The following is a 25,502-nucleotide window of genomic DNA, read 5'->3' on the forward strand; positions in this document are numbered from 1 at the left end:
GATACTAATTTAAGATAAGTTTGCAATATTGCAATACAAATTGCAAATATTAAAAGGTTCTGAATAGCATAACAAATAAACAAACAAATAATTAGCTATTTGCAAAAGGGAAAAGTGTAAAGTGAATACATTATCTGTTCAAGTTTAAACTTTTATAATTAAAATATCACGTTGGTCAACTTACCCCTTACCTGGGGCAATTTGAGCTATATGAACATTTTTTTATATTAAAAAAAGAAAAATATGACTTGTATAAGTCATATTTTCATGGTCCTTTGTCATAGATGCTTACTCATCATTGCAAATGATAGAAGACATCTTGAAATAAGGTAGGGTACATTTGTACTCAAAAATGTTGTGATGAATTGAACATGGTGGACCGTGTAGTAAACCAGTGTAATGCTGTATCAGTGAGTCGTCCTCAGTAACAGTCTCTGTATTGAGTTGTGCTTTTATTGTGAAATGTAGACATTCTGCAAACTGTTAATAAATACTACAATCAATCAATCATCTTCGATTTAACTTCCATGTAATGTTGCCTTGATTAGTGTTAAAATTAGCTACTTTTTTGCTTAATCATTGCAAAAAGAAAAGAAAATATAGCCTTCGCTTCTTTTGGGATTGTTTCCATGGTCCTGGCAGTGGTTGCTTATTTCTCTCACACAATCTGGCAGTGACTGAGTGACTGAGCGCTTCTCTCTCTCGTCCGGGTTGAAACAACAACAACAGAGCAGAGAGTGAACGAACATCATTATTATGTAATATGCGGTACTGTACATTTACAACCCTAAGTCTACCGTCTGGCTCAGATCATTGTCTTTGCACCTTGTGAAGAAACGGGAAGCGTCCATTACAAGACGTTCTCTAGCTAAAGTGGAACTTAACCCAGTTGGACCTTATTTTGAGGTCCAGTCTGTCTGTCCCAGTCCTTCTCAACCTGAAGACACAAAGAGGACAACCCAACTCGTCCCAAACAGAGCTTTGAGCAACCAGAGCTTCTTCTTTCCAGATCCTCTGACATTAACCTGGGATGAGATTGAAGATGTGAGTGAAACACCTCGTTAGCTGCTCAGCCTGCTGCGTCCAGACACGTTGTAACTAAGGTACCATGCACGTACACTGTGTGTGTGTGTGTGTGTGTGTGTGTGTGTGTGTGTGTGTGTGTGCGTGCGTGCGTGCGTGCGTGCATAGGCCTATGTGGTAACAACACATATTAACATAATAACAACATTATTGGACATTTATTTTATTTCCATTTCCATGAAATATATTTGAAGTGTTCTGTGAAAAAGTAACAAACCCATTTAACGAGTTATTAACACAATTAGTTAATCCGTCCTTATCATATTGTTGAAGTTGAATAAGAGGAGTTTATCTTAAAGTCCTGTTTCATTGCAGACTGTGTGGAGTCCAGACAGACAGACGGACAGACAGACAGACTGACTGACTGACTGACTGACTGACTCTGTGGAGTCCAGACAGACAGACAGACAGACAGACAGACAGACTCTGTGGAGTACAGACAGACAGACAGACAGACTCTGTGGAGGACAGACAGACAGACTGTGTGGAGTCCAGACAGACAGACAGACAGACAGACAGACAGACAGACAGACAGACTGACTGTGTGGAGTCCAGACAGACAGACATACAGACAGACAGACAGCTGCAGATGATGAACTCTCCAGATCCAGCCAGACCCGTTTCAGTGAAACAGGAGGACTCTGAACACCAGGAGGACTCTGAACACCAGCCAGACCTCAGTGAGTTTCACTGTCTCTCTCTCTCTCTCTCTCTCTGTCTTCTGTTGTTCTAGCTTTAAGTGTTTATTATATATTGTCACATACATACACATACAGTTGCTAGTTGCACTATAATTTGTCAGTGGAATCATTTTTGCTTCAACAGTGTATAGATAGATAGATAGATAGATAGATAGATAGATAGATAGATAGATAGATAGATAGATAGATAGATAGACAGATATATAGCAAGATAGATAGATAGATAGATAGATAGATTGAACATTGTGGACCCTATTGGAAACAAGTGTAATGCTTAATTGGGTCGTCCACTCACAGTTAACAGCCTTTGTATTGAGTTTGTGCTTGAAATGTACTGTAATTCTGCAAACTGTTAATACATTTTTCAATCAATCAATCAATCAATAGATAGATAGCAAAATATAACATCGATTGATTGATTGATTGAAATATTTATTAACAGTTTGCAGAATTACAGTACATTTCAAGCACAAACTCAATACAAAGACTGTTAACTGTGAGTGGATGACACCATAAACCATTACACTTGTTTACAAGAGGGTCCACCTTGTTCAATTCATCAAAACATTTAGAGACGTACAAATAGACACTTCTATATAGTCAAAGAACAGAACAGGAATTCATCATAAAGGAGGTAAAAAGGGAAAAGAAACATACAGTGAGGGGAAAAAGGGGTAGGGGGATTCAGATTTTACGGTTTTGTTAACATTAAGGAAGTATCTAGACAGGTACATGGGTATCTTGGTGGTGTATCGAATCTTGTGGACCAGACCCATTGCAAGATGCTGTACTCTGTCGTCGACCTAAGGGCCGATTCATACTCCTATTTTAGAGCCGAATAAAAGTCGGTTCGGCTCTGTAGAGCCTACAATGTGACGTCATTTGAGGTTCGGGGGGGCGGGGACCGTCCTAAAGTCGGCTCTTCGGTGCTACTGAAAATTTCTGACGAGCCGAAATCATTTCGGCACTACAGCGCCGAAACAGCGGTAAAATAGGAGTATGAATCGGCCCTAAGCCATTCCAGCCTGTCAATTTGGGCAGGGGTGAGGTGGGTTCGGGGGGTGAGGCCAAGTAGGAGCCTGACCAGTTTGTTTTGGGAAGTCTGGAGCCTAGTTTTAAGGGCCTTTGAGGTGCTGTGGTACCAGGAGGTGCATGCATAGTCAAAGAAACCTTGTACGAGGGCTCCTGTTAAGGTCTTCAAGGTGTTTTTGTTGACCAGTGAGGAGATCCTGTAAAGGAATCTTGTTCTTTGGTTGACTTTTTTGATTACGTTGGTGGCCATTTTATCACCGGAAAGATTAGCCTCCAGGATGGAACCTAGGTAGGTAATTTCATCTTTACGTGTGATAACATTGTCACCCACTCTAACCAAGAAGTCATTTGCCTTGCTGAGATTACTATTAGATCCAAAGGGAATGGATTCAGTTCCCAGGTGTAAAGATAGTTTGTTATCAGCGAGCCAGGTGCAGATTCTACCGAGTTCAGAGCTGAGGGCATTTTCAACCTGCAGTTTGTTCCTGTCCGAGACTAGCAGTGCCGAGTCATCTGCGAACAGGAACAAGTTGCAGTCACAAGCTGATGTCATGTCGTTTACATATATTAGCAATAGTAAAGTCCCTAGTATGCTTCCTTGTGGAACACCACAGCTCACTGGGAGGGGGGAGGGGACAGTGTTCCATTCACCTCCACCATCTGTTCTCTCCCCTCCAGGTAGGATTGCATCCAGCTCACTGATGTGCTATCAAAACCAATTGCTTTTAGCTTGTTAACCAGTATGGAGTGGTTCACGGTGTCAAAAGCCTTTTGGAGGTCCAGCATAACCATGCCGCAGTATTTGCCAGCATCCACCTCATGTTTGATGTGGTCGCTCAAATAGAGTAGGCATGTGTCAGTGGAGTGGGATGTTCTGAAGCCAGATTGGAACTCGTACATTAATTTATTTGTGGCAAGATACTTTTCAACCTGTCCATAGACTATTTTTTCCATCACTTTTAAGATGGAGCTAAGCATAGAAATAGGGCGGTAGTTGCCGGGGTCTAATTTACTCCCTTTCTTGTGCAAGGGGGTTACTTTGGCCAGTTTGAAATCTTTGAAAACACTTCAAAACTGAAAAACGTTAATGAAGAGAATATGTAAGGGATAATGTATGGCTGAGTGGTCAATGTTTATAGATAAATCACCGACAGGCTGATTTATCTATAAACAATGAGCATGACATACATTATCCCTCTTATTACACGGCTACTTAAAGGGGCATTCATCAAGATGTGTTTCACCATGTTAATGATTTTTTTCAGCTCTAAGGTATATTAATGACATAGTAAAATGTTGATGAGTGGTATTCCCCTTTAATACATACATTAATAAATTGACCCAAAACACAACAAAACAAGGTATTTCCTTGCTTGCGATAATGAAAGTGTTGCGCTGGCTGCGTCTGGCCAGCTGCAGCTTTGTCTGCGTCTGCCCAGCAGTGTCGGAAAACAAGAAAGTGAGTGTTGATCAAATAGAATCCATTTTCGTGTTACTGCTTCGTCTATTTCTCGCTCAAATATTTTTGAGGGCAATGTTTAGCTGTAAATGACATTGCGTGTGTGTGTGTTTACATCATGGATGTCATGTTGTCATGTTGGCGCAGCAGGTGCTCCGAGGGTTTGATTAGCCAGCGGTCTGTTATAGAGCGGAGCGGTCTGTTATAGAGCAGAGAGGTCTGTTATAGAGCGGAGCGGTCTGTTATCAAGAAATAACACACCGCTGAATTCAGCGATTGACCAATCAGGATCAAGCATTCAACCAAGCCATGTAATAAGCAAGTATAATCAGTGTAATTTGTTCTGCTTGGCTGCCACAGTTGGAGCTGGTCCCGTAGAAGGTGGTCAGCTCATTGGGGAGTTATGGTGTGCACCGCCTGCCACAATCATACTGTACATGTGACATGTACAGTATGATGATGTCATGGTGTCCTCATGTACAGTATGTGTCTTAACCGGCCACGCGTGTGACTTAGCCGGCCACGCGTGTGTCTTAACCGGCCACGCGTGTGTCTTAACCGGCCACGCGTGTGTCTTAACCGGCCACGCGTGTGTCTTAGCCGGCCACGCGTGTGTCTTAACCGGCCACGCGTGTGTCTTAACCGGCCACGCGTGTGTCTTAACCGGCAGAATTCCCCCGGGAATTCAGTTCCTCGGCCACGAATATAACTTTCCAGCAAAGAAAAGTTGACTCGTCGCAATACCAAGGATTCACCAGTGATGTCAGGTCTCTGTGGTTTACCAGCAGGAAGCTTAGCCCCTTGTTTATAATTCCTTTGAGTGCTACGTCTGTGTTGTTACCATAAGCATAACAGTGACATCACTGTCGGGTCCTTGGCATCTATATGCGTTCATGATCAGATGCGTCACGACAGAGCTGTCCTATTTCGTCACGTTTGCGACTTCACGCTATAATGAAACACTAAACGGGATCATTTTTTCCATTGATTACGACATTCAAGTAGAACTATCAGAAGATGTAACCCAGGTAATGTAATGTGTCACGTTGCAAGTTTAACTAAAGTCTCCCACCTGTCTAAAGTCATTTCTGATAACGTGGAAGGTGGAAGACAGACAGACAGACAGACAGACAGACAGGCAGACAGACAGACAGACAGAGACTTGGTGCATTTATAGATAGATAACATTATTACGGTATGTAGTGATATAACAATATATAAATAGCAGGCACCCATTAATTAATAGCGTACTGCCAGGGTTTAATCATGGGCGACTGTGGCTCAGGAGGTAGAGCAGGTCGTCCAATGATCCATGGGTCGGCGGTTCGAATCCCGGCTCCTCCTGTCTACATGTCGAAGTGTCCTTGGGCAAGACACTGAACCCCAAATTGCTCCCGATGTGCTGGTTGGTACCTTGCATGGCTTCCGCCGCAATCGGTGTATGAATGTGTGTGTGAACTGTGAATGGGTGAATGTAATGTACAATCTATGTAAAGCGCCTTGGATAAAGGCGCTATATAAAAATGCACCATTTACCATGTTCGTGGGCTAGGGTACTAATTTAACCCTCTGTGTTCGCCGTTTCTGGCGGGCTCCGTGTTAACTGTCTGCGTCAACGTCTATGTCTCGTTTTGGTCTGAACTTATGACGTACTAAGAGTCCAACAGGCATTGGTTGACACCCTACCCCAAACCCCACAGGGACGCCACTATCACTATATGGCAATAATCGTATCGTATTCCTTGCCGATACTCGTCTCAAATCGTACCATATCAATAGACAGAGAGACACACTTTTACTGTTAGTGTGGTACGAGGTGTATTTCCGTAGGATTTTTTTGCTTTTTTGGCTTTCATAGGGACCAAACTGTCAGAAAATGATGGGGTTCAAATTTTCCCGACCCCCACCCCTTATTTGGGGGGTTATATATTTTGGGACCACCCATAATGGTACGCCAGACAATGTCCGATTTTCATAATATTAGGGTTGTTTTCTAGGTTTTTAAAGTTGATTTCTTACACTTTGAAAGTAGCCAGATTAATCTTTTCTGACTTTTGGTTGCGGTCTTTCTTCACCCGTGACCCCCCGGACTCATCTCAGTACTCATTACATTCCTTGCTCTGCTCCTGTTCCAGAACAATGTCAAATTAGATAATAATTTAAGCATTAAAAGTTTTTGTAGCTGGGCACTGATTACAAAAATGAGTAGTAGCTACATGGGGTCTTCCACAGGGGGTCCGGGACTAGTTTTGCCCATATTCTTGCACCCATGTATGTGATTTGCAAGTATTTCGAATAGTATTAGAATATCTTGCGTTTATGTAAAGTACTTTGATAGTTTATTAGTATTCTACCATTATGGTTGACTGCAGGGAATAAAGGTATTGCAACTTCTCACTCTTGAATGTCCTCCCTAATAGTGTTGACACAGTTTCCACCATAGCATTTGCAGAGAGTGCAAGGCAGGTTATTGTTTGAGAAAATTTCAGAGAAGTTGGAGCTGCAATGCATTCACAAGACACCAAGTCAAGTAACAGCAGGAGAACATCAGTGTCGGGTGACCAAACACATATGTCTCGCAAAGCACCATTAGCAACAGAGGCCCTTGATGAGGAATCAGGGTATTAGCCTCTTCATGTGTGTGCACCTTCTCAAAATCACGTCCCTTGATTAAGTTATATGACAACCAGCGTGAAAGAGCTGTCCCTTGAGAAATACTCAAGCAGTCCCTGGCCTAACACACATGTCAGCTTCCTCTTGGTTGATGATGCAGATAGGAGTTCCTTGATGGACATGGTGAGCTTCATCTCTGGATGGATTTCGTATTCTACAGATGAAGTTGCTCTCTTCTGTCGAGTCTTATTCTTTAAAGACTGATCCATGTACCGATCAAAGACAATGCGTCCATCATAGCCAGCCATCATCGTTTTGATGCGTTTGTTGAATGCATCCTGAAGATCTGCCAGCTTCAGCATGGTTGGTGTCTTCTTCATGCTCTGAAGCACACCCATGGCCTCAACTATCAGAACTTTGACAGGCTGTGGGATACCTGGAAGATCTTCCTGCATCAGATCAGGCTCTGGGACAAAGGCTCTGCCTTGGCATCTTCTACTGCATGCATCAGACTGGCTTTGTCTGTGGGAATATACAGGGTTCCATCAACGGCACACAGAGAACGGGGAACTATTGACATCTCATATTCACCAATTGTCTCCTCAAGTTTAGGAACTAAACTTGGTCGCCTTGGATGATTCAAAATCGTCCCAGCAGTTGACGTTCCTCACGCAACTTGATGACTTTGTCTCCGATACGTACTTTCGTTTTTTCCATACAATTTGAAAAGGTCTTCAACTTGAGTTTTGTCATTTTGTCCCACACTGAGAGACTTGATGTAGAGATCAATCGTTCAGAAACAAACTCCTCAAAGCGCTTCTGGCCCTTATCTGCACAATTAAGAATGTAATTTTTTGCCCCATCTGACACAAGCGCTGATGAAACCAGACTCTTCAATGGTGTGTTCTCTTTGAACGGATTGCCTCCACAGTGCAACTCAATCAATTTACATTGCTTGAGAGCATTTTCTCTTGACCTCAATGCAATCTCTCCTGAGAGCTGATAATGTTCTTTCCTTGAAGACCTGGAAGCTTTTGGGAAGCTGTTGAGGTACTGATTCACTAGACCAGAAAGATGAGGTGTGGTAGATGCGGTGTGGTAGTGACTAGTCGGTCCAGAGCTGCTTCATCTCTACTGAGTCCAACCATCCCACTATGTCCCTTTAGCTTCTTGATTTCCTGCTGAAGGGCTTGATCTGTGAAGAGATGAGTGAACGGTATCTCTGACTTTGCCACCACAAATTCACCTGACTTCAGTGCGTTCCATGTTTCTGGGTCATCCTGTTCAAGAGCGTTCATTTGGGCAAGATAGACTGGCATCAGTCGAGCATAGTTAAGGAGATCACAAGCAAAGAAATACTTGATGAGTTCCTCTAAGGATGACAAGTAGCCCTCCCAGTCACCTGACCGACAACAGAAAGACGAAGAGAAAAGAGAAAGACAGCAGCAGCCTGACTGATCTTGGCTGATCTTTATTTAGCAGCAATATTTGCTACACTTGGGTCTGAGGCACCTTACTTTGAAAATAGCTGATCTACAAGCTCAAACTACAACCTTGTAGGGCATTAACGACTTGAGATTTTTCCAAGTCGACTTGTCAGACAGTAAAGTCGAAGTGGAGTCGATTTATCGTTTTGTATGACGGGGGGGGGGGGGGGGGGGGGGGGGGGGGTGGAGGTGCGCGCGCTCAACAGGGGCGGGTGGAGGTGCGCGCAATACGGAGCCTGTCAAACAAAGCACTGCGCACACAGTGGCCTCTCCAATATGGCACAGTGTATGTATCATCTATATGGCAAAGCGCTGATTATCAAAACATAAAACTATAATAGTAAATACTAAACAGTGTGTGCGTCGCACACTGGTACACAGACCAGAGACCAGAAAAGAGAACACAACAGGAGAGGGGGCATCATTGGCACACAGCGCCAGCAGCAGCAGCGCAGCAGCACAGAGCAGCACAGCGGCCCGAGAAGTACACAATACAAAATATAACATTAACACTAGTGGCAGTCAGCCCGACCTTCAGAACACAATATAGAAGACATAGGTCTATATATTATCATCACAGCAGCCAGCAGCAGTTTGGCACATCATCAGAATACAATCTGCATTACCTTCCACGTGAACCTTCTCCTCCTCCTTCCCCTCCAACTCGATAACGTTCTCATGTTAGTTTGTTACTTATTTTCTGAGCCATGCAAATAAACAACAACCCGCACCGCACTGACCGGAGACGGAGAGGTTCATATGATGTGCCCCGCGCGTAAAGCTAAACCAGAAACAGGAGTCATTGCGTCAGCACGGATGTAGCCTCGGAAAGCCAGACGTTTTATTTCCAGCATGGAGGTGAGGGGGATATCGTTTGGGGATAAAGTTTGCGCGCTTCTATCTGTTACTTCTCTGACGCAGCGCAGTTCAAACTTCAAATTCAGCCAGTCAATAGTGGGACACGCGCGCTGAGAGCCACATACACAGCTGCAGTTGGTTTTTAATTAAGGGCGCGTTCTGAACTTCTGAATGCAATGCAAACTAATAGACCAATTATTTGTTTACAAACATTGGGACTGGGCGCACGGGTGACTGTTTCATGTAATCAATTCCCAACAGTGTTGCGCACAGAGAACAGCTGATATACAAGCTCACATCGCATCGCAGATGCGACTGTTGTGACTTGTGAGCGTAGAGGTCTGCGTGCGCGACACCATCGCGGGACGAAGCATAAATTATACTTGATGGGCTGCAGGTGCGCGTGCAGCCGTGCACAAATAGGCTCTGCTGCCGTGTTCATGAGCGCACCTCCCGTTCTTATGACAGCGACTGGAGGTTAACAGAAACCAAGGCTTGACTTCTGTCCGTGACAATAATCAATGCTACAGTTTGAATTCTGTACGCACGCACACAGAGCAAAAAATATGATATGGGATAAACTTTTTTTTATTTTTTTTAACTTTCGACTCCTCCTAATCTGAATCGAATTGTGTTAATGAAATCGATAAATCGATTTTTTAGTGAATGCCCTACAACCTTGTAGATCAGCTATTGTTGGCTAAAGTTCTCCTTGGAAAAGGGATGCTATGGTTCAAGTGGTTTAATGTAAAAAAAAGTTCCACAATGGGGTGGGCCCCTGTAGTAACTATGAGGACCCCCTAGGGGTCATGGGCCCCATGTGGAAGACCCCTGGTATTGGCTAATACTATTTTTTGATATCAGAGCCCAGCTACAAATACTTTTATGCTTCATTTATGATCTAATTTGACAATATTCTGGAGCAGGAACAGAGCGAGGAATGTAATGAGAACTGGGATAGGCCCAGGGGTCAGTCCGGGAGGTCCCAGGTGAGGAAACACCCCTACCAAAAGTCAAAAAAGATTCTTCTGACCACTTTAAAAGTTTAAGAAATCAACTCAGAATGTTTTAAAACATACAAAACAATTCTAATATTATGAAAATCGGACATTAACTGGCTGGCATACTGTTCTGGGAGTTCCCAAATAGATGACCCCCCCAGAAACGGGGTGGGGGTCGGGAAAATTTGAACCCCATCATTTTCTCATAGTTTGGACTCTTTTAGCACAAAAATCCTACGGGAGCTGTTTTTTTGACGCCTCGTACCACACTATGTTGTGGAAACCTCCCTAGACACAGGCGCACACCTTTACTGTCGCAGAATCCTCCCCAGACACACCCTGTTACTAATTTTTTTATTGTATTTTTCTGCTCCTAGACATCCTGCACATGGTTGTGTGTAAAGAGGAGGTTTCTCCTGAACAGGAGAGGAGCTCCAGTCTGCTCCAGGAGGAACCAGAGCCTCCACACATTAAAGAGGAGGAGGAGGTAGATCTACTTCCAATCCCAGAGGATCCTGGTGGATCAACGTTGACTCTTCTAGCAGTGAAAAGTGAAGTTGGCGATGAAGACACGCCCCCTTCACGCTGCTCTGAAGACACACCCCCTTCACGCTGCTCTGAAGACACGCCCCCTTCACGCTGCTCTGAAGTGGAAGTCAAGCTTGAATCAGACACTGAAGAGGAGAGCAGTGGAGGTCAGTCAGTGTTAACCCATTTAGACCTGAGGTCGATTCTAAAAAAATATGTCTTGTAAATCCTGAAAAAACCTGTTTCTATGTCAGTGGTGCTCAACCTTTTTCATGTCAAAGACCCCCAGAATTATCTGGATTTGGCCGCGGACCCCCATCTGAAAATGCGTCCAGGGACCCCCCCAGAAGCAAAGATTTTAGTTAAAAACGTTCGCCCTGAAATAATATATATTCAAAGATTTGTGCCACATTTTCACGATTTTTCACTTGTATGATTCCCACTTGTATGATTACATAAAAATCACGTACAAAAAAAATCACGTACATAAAAATCACGAACATAAAGAATCTAGAACTCTGACATGATATGTTTAAGCCAGTAGTACAAACAATGCAATGTGTAAGGTGCCACAATAAACCATTTTGAAAGTACAACAATTCAATTTAACTCATACACTACCTGGCTGTAAATAGCTACAGTACACCAGTGACACAATCACTGAATCAAAAATATTGACACTAATTTTAGGGAAAATAAATGGTAAATCATGCTAGAATTTCTACATGTTAATGGCCATACAATATTGCACTTTCCCTGAGACTTTAAGATAAAACCGAATAAACAGATGATGTCCACATGTGTGCAGGGCTTACATCCGGTCTAAAGCCCACCCACTGTATGCGCTGATTTCCATACACATACATACACTGACACCACTGCGCGTAAACAGCGCCTCAAACTGTGACTCCGCCCACAACCGGGGGAAGTTGTGATTTGCACTCGTTCACTGCAATGCAATTTGCGGCATTTTCAAAACAATATTGAGCAGAGTAGCGATTATCAAACGTATTTGCAATGCCATACGTTGAAAGATCTGTTGCCCGTGGACAAGGCACGCTACCTCCGCAAGTTAGATAGCATCGGCATAGATGTTTGTCCGTATGTGATTAAGGATTTGACCAAGTTGCATTGGCAGCCATAGAAAATTCTTACCCTAGGCTAAAACCAGATGTGACGTTTTTGGGCGTTCCTGTCTAGCGTGGTGTCAGTGTATACACGCTCCGTATCCTCCCCTCACCGGATGTTGATTTAACAGCGCTAACTAGCAGCGCTGACGGCCTTATTTGAACGATGTATTAAAGGACCACTTCACCACTTTTCAACCTATCTTCATATAATAGGTCCTCACTAATAATCATGAAAAGAATGGCGCAATTCTTTTCTACTCGGCCTGTGTCTCATAGGAGGGCTGTGGGCAGTTCAGAAACCGTCCTCCAGTGACATCATCGATGGGGAATACAAGCTAATAGAAACGGCAGGCTTTCTAGTCCTGAAAAGTTGCAATGCGAAAATGGAAGCCATCGTTCTCACGATAATGAAAATCTAAACATTTTTGTAAAAAAAAAAATATGTCACTGGAGGACGGTTTCTAAACTGCCCACAGCCCTCCTATGAGACACAGACTGAGTAGAAAAACATTGTGCCATTTTATCATGATTATTAGTGAGGACCTATTACAATTTTCAATTTAGGCATTTAGCAGACGCTCTTAATCCAGAGCGACTTACATTAAGCAATAACAAAAGCATGGCATACATCACATATATAAAAAGTAGTTATCATGAATCATGCGTAAACTAAGAACGTAACAGTGGAGTATCTATGTAAACTATGTATACTATACTATATAATATATTATACATGTGTACTATAAAGTGCTATGACTACATAAAGTGCAATTCTAGAGCTGTCTACGTAACAAGCTATAAGTCTGTTTAAAATACTATTATATGAAGATAGGTTGAAAAGTGGTGAAGTGGTCCTTTAATTTACACACATTATGTCTATAAAAGCACAAACACTGTGTGCCTGTCTCTGTATCCATGTCTCTGTATCCATGCCCTGGGGTCTGTCTCTGTATCCATGCCCTGGGGTCTCTGTATCCATGCCCTGGGGTCACTCTGTCTCTGTATCCATGCCCTGGGGTCCTGTCTCTGTATCCATGCCCTGGGGTCGCTACAATAACACTGTGTGCCTGTCTCTGTATCCATGCCCTGGGGTCGCTACAATAACACTGTGTGCCTGTCTCTGTATCCATGCCCTGGGGTCTCTGCCCTGGGGTCTCTGTATCCATGCCCTGGGGTCTCTGCCCTGGGGTCTCTGTATCCATGCCCTGGGGTCTCTGCCCTGGGGTCTCTGTATCCATGCCCTGGGGTCTCTGCCCTGGGGTCTCTGTATCCATGCCCTGGGGTCTCTGCCCTGGGGTCTCTGTATCCATGCCCTGGGGTCTCTGTATCCATGCCCTGGGGTCGCTACAATAACACTGTGTGCCTGTCTCTGTATCCATGCCCTGGGGTCTCTGCCCTGGGGTCTCTGTATCCATGCCCTGGGGTCTCTGCCCTGGGGTCTCTGTATCCATGCCCTGGGGTCTCTGCCTTGGGGTCTCTGTATCCATGCCCTGGGGTCTCTGCCCTGGGGTCTCTGTATCCATGCCCTGGGGTCTCTGTATCCATGCCCTGGGGTCGCTACAATAACACTGTGTGCCTGTCTCTGTATCCATGTCCCTGTCCCTATCCCTGTCTCTGTATCCATGCCCTGGGGTCGCTACAATAACACAAACACTGTGTGCCTGTCTCTGTATCCATGCCCTGGGGTCGCTACAATAACACAAACACTGTGTGCCTGTCTCTGTATCCATGCCCTGGGGTCGCTCTGTCTCTGTATCCATGCCCTGGGGTCACTGTGTGCCTGTCTCTGTATCCATGCCCTGGGGTCGCTACAATAACACAAACACTGTGTGCCTGTCTCTGTATCCATGCCCTGGGGTCGCTACAATAACACAAACACTGTGTGCCTGTCTCTGTATCCATGCCCTGGGGTCACTGTGTGGGCACTGTGTGCCTGTCTCTGTATCCATGCCCTGGGGTCACTGTGTGCCTGTCTCTGTATCCATGCCCTGGGGTCTCTGTATCCATGCCCTGGGGTCTCTGTATCCATGCCCTGGGGTCGCTACAATAACACTGTGTGCCTGTCTCTGTATCCATGCCCTGGGGTCGTCTCTGTATCCATGCCCTGGGGTCGCTACAATAACACTGTGTGCCTGTCTCTGTATCTATGCCCTGGGGTCACTGTGTGCCTGTCTCTGTATCCATGCCCTGGGGTCACTGTGTGCCTGTCTCTGTATCTATGCCCTGGGGTTGTGCCTGTCTCTGTATCCATGCCCTGGGGTTGTGCCTGTCTCTGTATCCATGCCCTGGGGTCGCTACAATAACACTGTGTGCCTGTCTCTGTATCCATGCCCTGGGGTCGCTACAATAACACTGTGTGCCTGTCTCTGTATCCATGCCCTGGGGTCGCTACAATAACACTGTGTGCCTGTCTCTGTATCCATGCCCTGGGGTCGCTACAATAACACTGTGTGCCTGTCTCTGTATCCATGCCCTGGGGTCGCTGTGTGCCTGTCTCTGTATCCATGCCCTGGGGTCGCTACAATAACACTGTGTGCCTGTCTCTGTATCCATGCCCTGGGGTCGCTACAATAACACAAACACTGTGTGCCTGTCTCTGTATCCATGCCCTGGGGTCGCTACAATAACACAAACACTGTGTGCCTGTCTCTGTATCCATGCCCTGGGGTCGCTACAATAACACTGTGTGCCTGTCTCTGTATCCATGCCCTGGGGTCGCTACAATAACACTGTGTGCCTGTCTCTGTATCCATGCCCTGGGGTCGCTATGTGCCTGTCTCTGTATCCATGCCCTGGGGTCGCTACAATAACACTGTGTGCCTGTCTCTGTATCCATGCCCTGGGGTCGCTACAATAACACAAACACTGTGTGCCTGTCTCTGTATCCATGCCCTGGGGTCGCTACAATAACACAAACACTGTGTGCCTGTCTCTGTATCCATGCCCTGGGGTCGCTACAATAACACTGTGTGCCTGTCTCTGTATCCATGCCCTGGGGTCACTGTGTGCCTGTCTCTGTATCCATGCCCTGGGGTCGCTACAATAACACTGTGTGCCTGTCTCTGTATCCATGCCCTGGGGTCGCTACAATAACATTGAAGTGTTGAAGCCATCCAGAAAATCTCTCTCTCTGTTAACACAGAACACACAGACAGCTAGCTAGGCTAGCTAGCTAGCCTCTAGCCCTGGTCTCTCACCACACTAACACCCTGACAGGAAAGACTCTGCTGCTCACGGGTATAAATTCCACTGCTATGCGAAGGGTCCAACTTTACCGAAAATAAATAAAACTACTCCGCTAATCACCGAAACAAAACCTTTTGTTGGTTGTTTTGTGTTGGTGAAAGTCTATTCTCCAGGCTGGGAAGCGTCTCTGTTCTGCATCTTCTCTCTAAAATGCACTATTTTTGTCATGAAATAAAATGCATCGAAGTGGATTGGATGCAGGCGCAACTCTGAAATGCCGTAATAGAAGAAGTTAATCCGTCCGGTACATGACTTTATTAAAATGGCACAAAATGCATTTTATCGAGAAACTGGGGACCTGAGACGCTTCCCAGCCCGGAGAATAGACTTTTTCCTAGGTCTAGCAGGCTTTGTTTCGGTGAGTAGCTACGTGGTTTTGTTTATTTTCTGTAAAGTATAACCCCTCGCTCGGCAGTGGGATATTTTGCCTGTGAGCAGCAGAAGCGTTATCCCACAGTATCTGCTCTCCCATCAGGTGTCCATTTATCTCCAGCCGAGAGACACTAAGAGTTACTTCCACCGTAGCTATAAAATCCCAAATGCTCCTCCATACTATAGCCATGTTGAAGAATTATGTGTTTACAAACACACAAGCACGCTAATGGCGGTGCTCAGAGCGTGAGGAGGACAGAGACATATCGAAATCTGTATGTAAATCTCTGAACTGCACCTCTCTGCCCCCAAAACAGAGGTAAAGTTACCGAAAAAACAAGCCTACTTTGACTTATAAATGTATACATTTAATTTCCCCAAATCAATAATCTCTTGGAATGCCATTTTCTGCCTTTTCATTCTAGGCGAGATGAGGACCATTCTGCCAGGTGCAGTCACATATTAATTAATTGACTGAATATTGTATAAGTAAAACAAAATGTAAACAGCACGGAGGTAGAGTAAACGTTTAGGCTGAAAGTATAACACACACAACGTGATGTTTTAATCGTGTTATTTTTCTGTTCCTAGACATCCTGCACATGGTTGTGTGCAAAGAGGAGGTTTCTCCTGAACAGGAGAGGAGTTCCAGTCTGCTCCAGGAGGAACCAGAGCCTCCACACATTAAAGAGGAACGGGAGGAGCTTAAAGAGGAACAGGAGGAGCTACATCAAAGACCAGAGGAACCTGTTGGATTACTAGCAGTGAAAGGTGAAGATGATGAAGACATCTCTTCACACTGCTCTGAAATTGAAGTTGAACTTGGATCCGACACTGAAGTCACTGAAGACAGTGATGATTGGGACTCCAGTGGTGTCGTCCACACTGGAGACAAAACCAAAAGATTCCAGTGTAAACTGTGTAGCAAGAGTTTCCGTGTTTCAAGTAAACTATCCACACACGAGCGTGTCCACACTGGAGACAAATGTTTCCAGTGTAAATATTGTGACAAGAGCTTCAGTCAGGCAGGTAACCTGAAGCGACACCGGTATGTCCACACCGGAGAAAAACCTTTCCATTGCCAACACTGTGACAAGAGTTTTATTCAGTCAGGTGACCTGAAAAAACACCAGCGTGTCCACACTGGGGAGAAACCTTTCCGTTGTGAACATTGTGACAAGAGTTTCAACCAGTCCGTTCACTTGAAGACACACCAACATGTCCACGCTGGGGAAAGACCTTTCAGTTGTGAACACTGTGACAAGAGTTTCTGGAGGTCACATGATCTGAAAACACACCAACGTGTCCACACTAAAGAAAGACCTTTCCGTTGTACACAGTGTGACAAGAGTTTCAGTCGCTCAGATGACCTGAAGACACACGAGCGTGTCCACACTGGAGAAAGACCTTTCCGTTGTACACACTGTGACAAGAGTTACTTTCGCCTAAGCAGTCTAAAGAAACATGAGCATACCCACGGAGATAAACCTTTCCATTGTACACAGTGTGACAAGAGTTTCTGTCGCTCAGATTACCTGCAGACCCACCTGCGTGTCCACACTGGAGAAAAACCCTTCCACTGTACATATTGTGACAAGAGCTTCAGTCGGTCAGGTGACCTGAATACCCACCAGCGTATCCACACTGGGGAAAAACCTTTCCTCTGTAAACATTGCGACAAGAGTTTCAGTCGTTTAGATTACCTGAAAAGGCACCAGCGCGACCACAACTGACCTGAAGGGACACCTACTTCTCCACAATGGAGAAAACTCTTGTCACAATTAATGCCAACAGTGTGAGAAGAGTTTCAGCTAGACTTTCACTTAGTTAAGTGCTCTGAAAAGACATCAGCGTATTCACACCAAGGGGAGAAAAAAAATGTTCCACTATAAATAAGTTCACGTTCACTGGGAGGATCAAATTAAACAGCTGTATTTTTTCAAGGAGAGACAAGGAGAGACTAGTAGAGACTAGGATAGACAAGGAGAGACTAGCAGAGACAAGCAAAATGAGAACTCCATTAGGACTGGTCTTTTGGTGTCATTCCCCAGCTCTTTTGTGTTCTTATTTTAAAACCTTACTACTAGGGGGTGTAACAATACATTTTAACAGCGATACGGTACATATCACGATACATGGTTGACGGTACGATACATGGACAATATTGGTTCATTATGGCGATACGAAACTATTTAGCTAATGCATTAAATATGTGTGAAGCTTGTGGATCGTGCAGGTTTTGTGCAGGGAAAAATGTATTATTATGGATGAAAATAAGTAAACAGTGATTCTGTGGCAAATAGATGGACATTGTATTTGAACACATTATGGACAAACCCTCACCTTGACATGAACACAGAGAATACACACATTATGGACAAACCCTCACCTTGACATGAAAACAGAGAATACACACATTATGGACAAACCCTCACCTTGACATGAACACAGAGAATACACACATTATGGACAAACCCTCACCTTGACATGAACACAGAGAATACACACATTATGGACAAACCCTCACCTTGACATGAACACAGAGAATACACGCATTATGGACAAACCCTCACCTTGACATGAACACAGAGAATACAGACATTGTGGACAAACCCACACCTTGACATGAACACAGAGAATACACACATTGTGGACAAACTCACACCTTGACATGAACACAGAGAATACACACATTATGGACACACCCTCACCTTGACATGAACACAGAGAATACACACATTATGGACAAACCCACACCTTGACATGAACACAGAGAATACACACATTATGGACAAACCCACACCTTGACATGAACACAGAGAATACACACATTATGGACAAACCCACACCTTGACATGAACACAGAGAATACACACATTATGGACAAACTCACACCTTGACATGAACACAGAGAATACACACATTATGGACAAACCCTCACCTTGACATGAACACAGAGAATACACACATTATGGACAAACCCACACCTTGACATGAACACAGAGAATACACACATTATGGACAAACCCACACCTTGACATGAACACAGAGAATACACACATTATGGACAAACCCTCACCTTGACATGAACACAGAGAATACACACATTATGGACAAACCCACACCTTGACATGAACACAGAGAATACACACATTATGGACAAACCCACACCCTGACATGAACACAGAGAATACACACATTATGGATAAACCCACACCTTGACATGAACACAGAGAATACACACATTATGGACAAACCCTCACCTTGACATGAACACAGAGAATACACACATTATGGACAAACCCTCACCTTGACATGAACACAGAGAATACACACATTATGGATAAACCCACACCTTGACATGAACACAGAGAATACACACATTATGGACAAACCCACACCTTGACATGAACACAGAGAATACACACATTATGGACAAACTCACACCTTGACATGAACACAGAGAATACACACATTATGGACAAACCCTCACCTTGACATGAACACAGAGAATACACACATTATAGACAAACCCTCACCTTGACATGAACACAGAGAATACACACATTATAGACAAACCCTCACCTTGACATGAACACAGAGAATACACACATTATAGACAAACCCTCACCTTGACATGAACACAGAGAATACACACATTATAGACAAACCCTCACCTTGACATGAACACAGAGAATACACACATTATGGACAAACCCTCACCTTGACATGAACACAGAGAATACACACATTATAGACAAACCCTCACCTTGACATGAACACAGAATACACACATTATGGACAAACCCACACCTTGACATGAACACAGAGAATACACACATTATGGACAAACCCTCACCTTGACATGAACACAGAGAATACACACATTATGGACAAACCCACACCTTGACATGAACACAGAGAATACACACCTATATCAATAGACCAAGTGTAGCGATACGGAATGGAAACGTAATTAAACCCATCTTTTTATTTTTTCTCCCAAAAATTGCTAAAAACAATGCCCAAGTACTTAGTATTGATTACATTGATTATTTACATTGCAAAACGATTCGATACCGATTATGTCCATTGCAAAACGATACGATACAAAGTCAGAACGATACGATACGATATTTGTTGTTTACATATCGATATACTTCTGTTTGTTTAATTAAAATTGATATTTCGATAGTTACTACATCGTTACACCCCTACCTACTACAGTTTAATCTTAATGTAAATGTTCTTTATTTTTTCTTCTTTTTTACCTAGAGATATTGCAAGTTATTTTGGTGTTATTCATGTAAATTATGAGTTAATTGTATGAGGTAGATTATGATTTAATGTAATTTTGCTGTATTTTAGTAGCCACAAGTAACTCTTGGATGCCATTTGTAATATCTTGTTGCAATACCAACCCTTGAGAGCCCATTTATACAAACAGAAAAGTGTGTTTTGATTGTAATATTAAACTCACAAACATTGCAGCTGTACGGAAAGCTTGGATTATCCTCTTTGTATCGGACAGGTTTTTGTTTCATAAAAATCCACCGTAGCTCTGAGCTATCATCATACTATAATTCAGTCAATGTCTGAATGAATGTCTGTCTGTCTGTCTGTCTGTCTGTCTGTCTGAAACTGTCGTTCACAACGAACACATTACATTGTTTCAGCATTTGTTTCAACATTTCAGCATGATCAATGATCAACAGTAAAGACTTAACTTGTTTCAGCCTTAAGCGGCAGGTGGATTGGTAGGCTATAGAATTGCGTGGGACGACGACGACGACGCAGATTTATTTATTTATTTCCCCCAGATGGTCTAACAATGTCATGATTTCACCAATTTATTACCAATCTCATACACCATTGCTCACGAAAGCAAGATCCTTGACCCAATTACAGCCACTGAATCTTACCTTTTAATTAAAGTAAAAGTAGTCTGAGGAAAAGGAACAGTTCTGTTCCCCGGACATTGTTTTGGGATATTTTGGCTGAGATGGCTGGTTTGTTTGTCAGGTCTCAAGTCAGTGTGGAACTGTGGACTGTGGAGATTACCCGGCGGTGTTACTGCCCCTCCCTCTGTGAACACCGTAAAGGTGTAGTGCAAAATGACCAGGGGGAGGGGAGCTTCAGCCTTCAGTCAGTGGGCGCTATTTGGCTTACTATTGTGTCAGTGGGTGCTTAAGCCCTCAAGCACTCCCGGAGTTGACGTTGTTGCTTCAGTATAAAAGGTTGAGAACCAATGGTCTATATCAGTGGTTTTCAACCCTTGTATTATATCAAGGCCAATTATGTATTCTGCATCTGAGCCACGGACCACCATTTGATGACATTTAGCCTCTCAGACCCATTTGAGCCACGGACCACCATTTGATGACATGTAGCCTCTCAGAACCATTTGAGCCACGGACCACCATTTGATGACATTTAGCCTCTCAGACCCATTTGATGACATTTAGCCTCTCAGACCCATTTGAGCCACGGACCACCATTTGATGACATTTAGCCTCTCAGACCCATTTGAGACACGGACCACCATTTGATAACATTTTTTACATTAGGCTATGGTCCCCTATTTAATGACATTTTTATCTCTGGGACCCCAATGTATATTGTGGTGACTGGTACACACACCCAGGAGACAGAAGGACGTTTGCCTATCCCAAGGCTTTTAATCACAGAAGACAGTTAACAGAATAGTACTTTCATAGATATTCACTTGCATGGCATGTCAAAGTACAGTGAGATACAACACTGATAGTTCAGTTCCTTTGTTCGCCCACTTGATGGTGCTGGCGGGTCGCCACTGGACCTTGTCTCGGGACTACGATCAAAGGTGGGTATTGATTGATTGAAGAATTTATTAACAGTTTGCAGAATTACAGTACATTTCAAGCACAAACTCAATACAAAGGCTGTTAACTGTGAGTGGACGACCCAATTAAGCATTACACTTGTTTCCAATAGGGTCTACCATGTTTAAATCATCAAAACATTTAGAGACGTACAAATAGACACTTTTATAGACAGAACAGGAATTCATCATAAAGGAGGTAAAAAGGGAAAAGAAACATATACAGTGAGGGAAAAAAAGGGGTGGGCGGTGGGGGGGATTCACGTTCAGCTCCGTTAATTTGTTTGTTTTCCTTGGAGGAGCTGCGTTGGGTCCCCAAGTCGGCTCAGTGGCCATACCTTGAGTTGGCTGTGTGGCCGCGACCGTCTCTTGTGTTGTCCTTGCGTTCGTGTTTGAGGGATTCCGATTTTACAGGGGCCAGTTTCGAATTGCAGCCGTCCGTAGGTGCCCTTTGAGAGCGGTTTTGAAGGAGTCAAGGGATTCGCATGTCTTAATGACAGTTGGTAGGGCGTTCCACATTTTGGTGGCATAGGAGCGAAAATAATTTAGTCCCTTGTTTGTGCCGAATCTGGGTTGTACATGGTTCGTTGCACTCCCTCTGGTGTTGTGGGTGTGGACTTCGTTAACATTAAGGAAGTATCTAGACAGGTACATGGGTATCTTGGTGGTGTATCGAATCTTGTGGACCAGACCCATTGCAAGATGCTGTACTCTGTCGTCGACCCTAAGCCATTCCAGCCTGTCGAAGTGGGCAGGGGTGAGGTGGGTTCGGGGGGCGAGGTCAAGTAGGAGCCTGACCAATTTGTTTTGGGAAGTCTGGAGCCTGGTTTTAAGGGCCTTTGAGGTGCTGTGGTACCAGGAGGTGCATGCATAGTCAAAGAAACCCTGTACAAGGGCTCCTGTTAAGGTCTTCAAGGTGTTTTGTTGACCAGTGAGGAGATCCTGTAAAGGAATATTGTTCTATGGTTGACCTTTTTGATTACGTTGGTGGCCATTTTATCACCGGAAAGATTAGCCTCCAGGATGGAACCTAGGTAGGTAATTTCATCTTTACGTGTGATAACATTGTCACCCACTCTAACCAAGAAGCCATTTGCCTTGCTGAGATTACTATTAGATCCAAAGAGAATGGATTCAGTTTTTCCCAGGTGTAAAGATAGTTTGTTATCAGCGAGCCAGGTGCAGACTTCACACTGGTTGGCATGGCATTTACTATCTCGGCAAGGAATGTGAATGAGTGAGTACAACTTAGGCCAGACACGCTCTCCGCAGAGCTGCCGGTTGCAAACGGGAACGCAGGTACGTGATCAAACAGTCTGTTGCAGCCCTCGGCATTTATATAAGCACGGGAAGTAGCGTTTACTCAGCCTTGGATGAGTGCGTCACTCCGCTTCCTCTGCTGTGTACTAAGGTCGTAGTTATTTACTCAGTTTCCATCCCGTGCATGTTTCCTTATTATTCCTCTTTCCTCCTCCTCTTCACCAGTCGGTTAAGTGACTGTCCGTCAGATAAGCGCTCAGTGAGTGCGCTGTAGAAGCCTATAGTAGGACAAAGTATAGGACACAATAAGCATATATATCTATTCACGTTTAGGCACATAGAATGGGGCAGTGAATCGTGGTGCTCGACTTACCGCCCGATAGCGTGCTGCTTCACCCCTGGAGTCTGGTTCTGTACTAAGGCAGAGAGAGCTGCCTTTTGTATTGTCGCGCCCCTCTGACAGAACGCAGGTGACGCGCATTCCAGCTGATGGAGAATGTGACGCGGGACATACCTGCCCTCCACCAGGACCCGCCCTAGAGGTTGGTGCGCTCTTCTCTCTCTCTGCCTCTGCTGGCCTCCAGGGGTGCGCTTACCTGTTGGGCGGTGTTCTGCCATCGAGACACAATATTGTAAAATCAAAGTTAATTTAACCCTAACAGGTCCATTATTACACTCTCATTTTGTACAATCATTTTGCTCGGGACCCCCTGTAACTTCCTTAAGGACCCCTGGGAGTCCGTGGACCCCACTTTGGGAACCACTGATGTTACCAATATAGTTTTCAAACTATTTAAATGTCAATATATCTGATCAATTCAGACTGTAGTTATAGTCTTAGTCTACAGTGAGAATGTACGAACATTCATTACACCTTTGAAAGCTAAAACACCAGATGTTGATGATGATGATGAGTCCAGAGTATCAGAGATAGCAGCACCTTTGACCTTAGCCTATACTAGACTGGAAGCCTATAGAGCAGGGGTGCCCACACTTTTTTGACTTAAGAGCTACTTTCAAAATTACCAGCTCAACAAGATCTACCAACCCAAAACATTATTATTCCATTGCTGAAAATAGTTAACATTTTTCACTGAGGGGGCTTATAGCAGCGCTGGCATTACATACTGTATAAGAAAAAAGCCCTTGGAATTGGAAATAGAGGGGGAAATGGAATTGGTAGGGTTTGTCGGGCCCTTTTGGATGTCAATAAATCAATCAAGTGTTAATTCAAGGGGCAGATTTTATATTTAAATTATATATTTGTAGGAGCATGTCATGTGATCTACCTGCACAGCCTTTGTGATCTACTGGTAGATCGCGATCTACCTTTTGGGCACCCCTGCTATAGAGCGTTGCAGTCCCGGCCTCTTTCAGAACGCCGAGTGGCCCAGGAAATAATTCCCCGTTCATTTCGAGTTGCGACAAATCATGACAGTGAACACTTTTGGGCCGATCAAATAATATAATTAGAAGAAGAAAAAAACCCCTGTCTTTTCTTCTTCTTTGTAATTGTTTGTTCGGCAAAAAACATTGTAATTATTGTCATGATTTGTCACGAGCAGAGTTGTCTTTGTCCGCGGCGTAACCGTCTTGTAAATAAATACATCTTGAAACGTCGATGAGGGAAAATTAATGAGGAATTATTTCCTGGGCCACTCGTCGTTCAGAAAGGGGGCGGGACTGTGACGCTCTATATGACCAAGGTCGTTAAATACCAACCACCCCTACACACCATCTCAGAGATACTGTAGGTTATCGGTGTAGAATATGTATATATTTGGCAGGCTAGGACACCCAGACACCCAGGCTAGGACACCCAGACACCCAGGCTAGCACACCCAGACACCCAGGCTAGGACACCCAGACACCCAGGCTAGGACACCCAGACACCCACCCCTAACCCACAGACTGGTTGTTAAGAGGGTTTCAACAACTTGGGATGCCCACAAATGACCTGGCAAAGTACAATGTTGCTTATACCCATAGAGTACTGAGTGACTTGCCTATAGAGAGTATGCGCATGCTTAAAGTGAATGGCACATCGAGTGGCAAAGCAACAGGCAAAGTGAGTTTAACATTGTTTAATGTTGTTAAATGCAATCAGATATGACTTTTCTGTGTGGATGTATGAGCTGTCAAGGCCAGAAAGTAGTTTTTGCCACTCAGTAGGCGTTCCTGCATAACTTCCTGGTTTGTTGATGTCACGCGCATACCCTCTATTGCATCATGAAGACAGGCCATGGTTTTGTGACTGACGCTACTGCACATATAGTATTTGTCCCTGTAGGTTTCTCCTTCATGCGGACATAAATAAATAGTTAAAATAAAATGGGTGCTATAGTAGCCTCGGTCCCAGGCTCACTTATCTGCGAAAAGAAGAGCCTGGTCACAACGTAAGGCAAAGAAGCTATCGGCGGACGTATCCTCCGGAACATCCATCAGATGTATTTCCCCCGGATACGATATTTTCCCGACCAATCACAACACTTGTTTCATTCGCGGAGAATGTGAACTGATTTGTAAAGCATCAACGTCATTTCCTTGTTTCGGTGGGGACTAGTAAACACAGCCGCACCGCGTGACGTAGTTATCTTACACGCAACACTTCCGCCACTTCCGCTGATAGTCTTTTCAGCGTAGGTCTTGCCCAGGGTGGTGCTATAGTGCTTTGCATAGGCTTTAATTTTGGCATCACATAACACTACACCTAATATACACACATACATAACTAAACTATTCCCTCCCGTCCACTTTATTGACTTGTTCATTGTCCATTCATTGTCAACGGCATTTAATGTTTGTTAGGAAAACATTTGGATCACACACACACACACACACACACACACACACACACACACACACAGAAAGC

At 44.2% G+C, this 25,502-nt stretch overlaps 1 protein-coding gene across 1 annotated transcript; it reads left to right on the forward strand.

Annotated features, from left to right (window-relative positions):
• Positions 1–745: 745 nt before the first annotated feature.
• Positions 746–18,011, forward strand: LOC306928567 (uncharacterized protein). Its single transcript, XM_079508799.1, has 4 exons — positions 746–1,044; positions 1,399–1,763; positions 10,612–10,929; positions 16,102–18,011. Exons 2-4 carry the CDS (start codon positions 1,673–1,675, stop codon positions 17,241–17,243), a joined length of 1,551 nt encoding a protein of 516 aa, XP_079364925.1. The 5' UTR covers positions 746–1,044; positions 1,399–1,672; the 3' UTR covers positions 17,244–18,011.
• The last annotated feature ends 7,491 nt before the right edge of the window (positions 18,012–25,502 follow it).

The sequence above is a fragment of the Electrona antarctica genome (genome assembly GCF_951216825.1).
Source record: "Electrona antarctica genome assembly, chromosome: 8".
In the NCBI taxonomy this organism is placed as follows: domain Eukaryota; kingdom Metazoa; phylum Chordata; class Actinopteri; order Myctophiformes; family Myctophidae; genus Electrona; species Electrona antarctica.

Excerpts from the sequence above, each read along its gene's own strand:
- LOC306928567 (XM_079508799.1), top strand. The coding sequence starts at position 1,673 with ATGATGAACTCTCCAGATCCAGCCAGACCCGTTTCAGTGAAACAGGAG. Across the intron at positions 1,764-10,611 it reads TGAACACCAGCCAGACCTCA|ACATCCTGCACATGGTTGTG; the intron begins GTGAGTTTCACT and ends TTCTGCTCCTAG. Across the intron at positions 10,930-16,101 it reads TGAAGAGGAGAGCAGTGGAG|ACATCCTGCACATGGTTGTG; the intron begins GTCAGTCAGTGT and ends TTCTGTTCCTAG.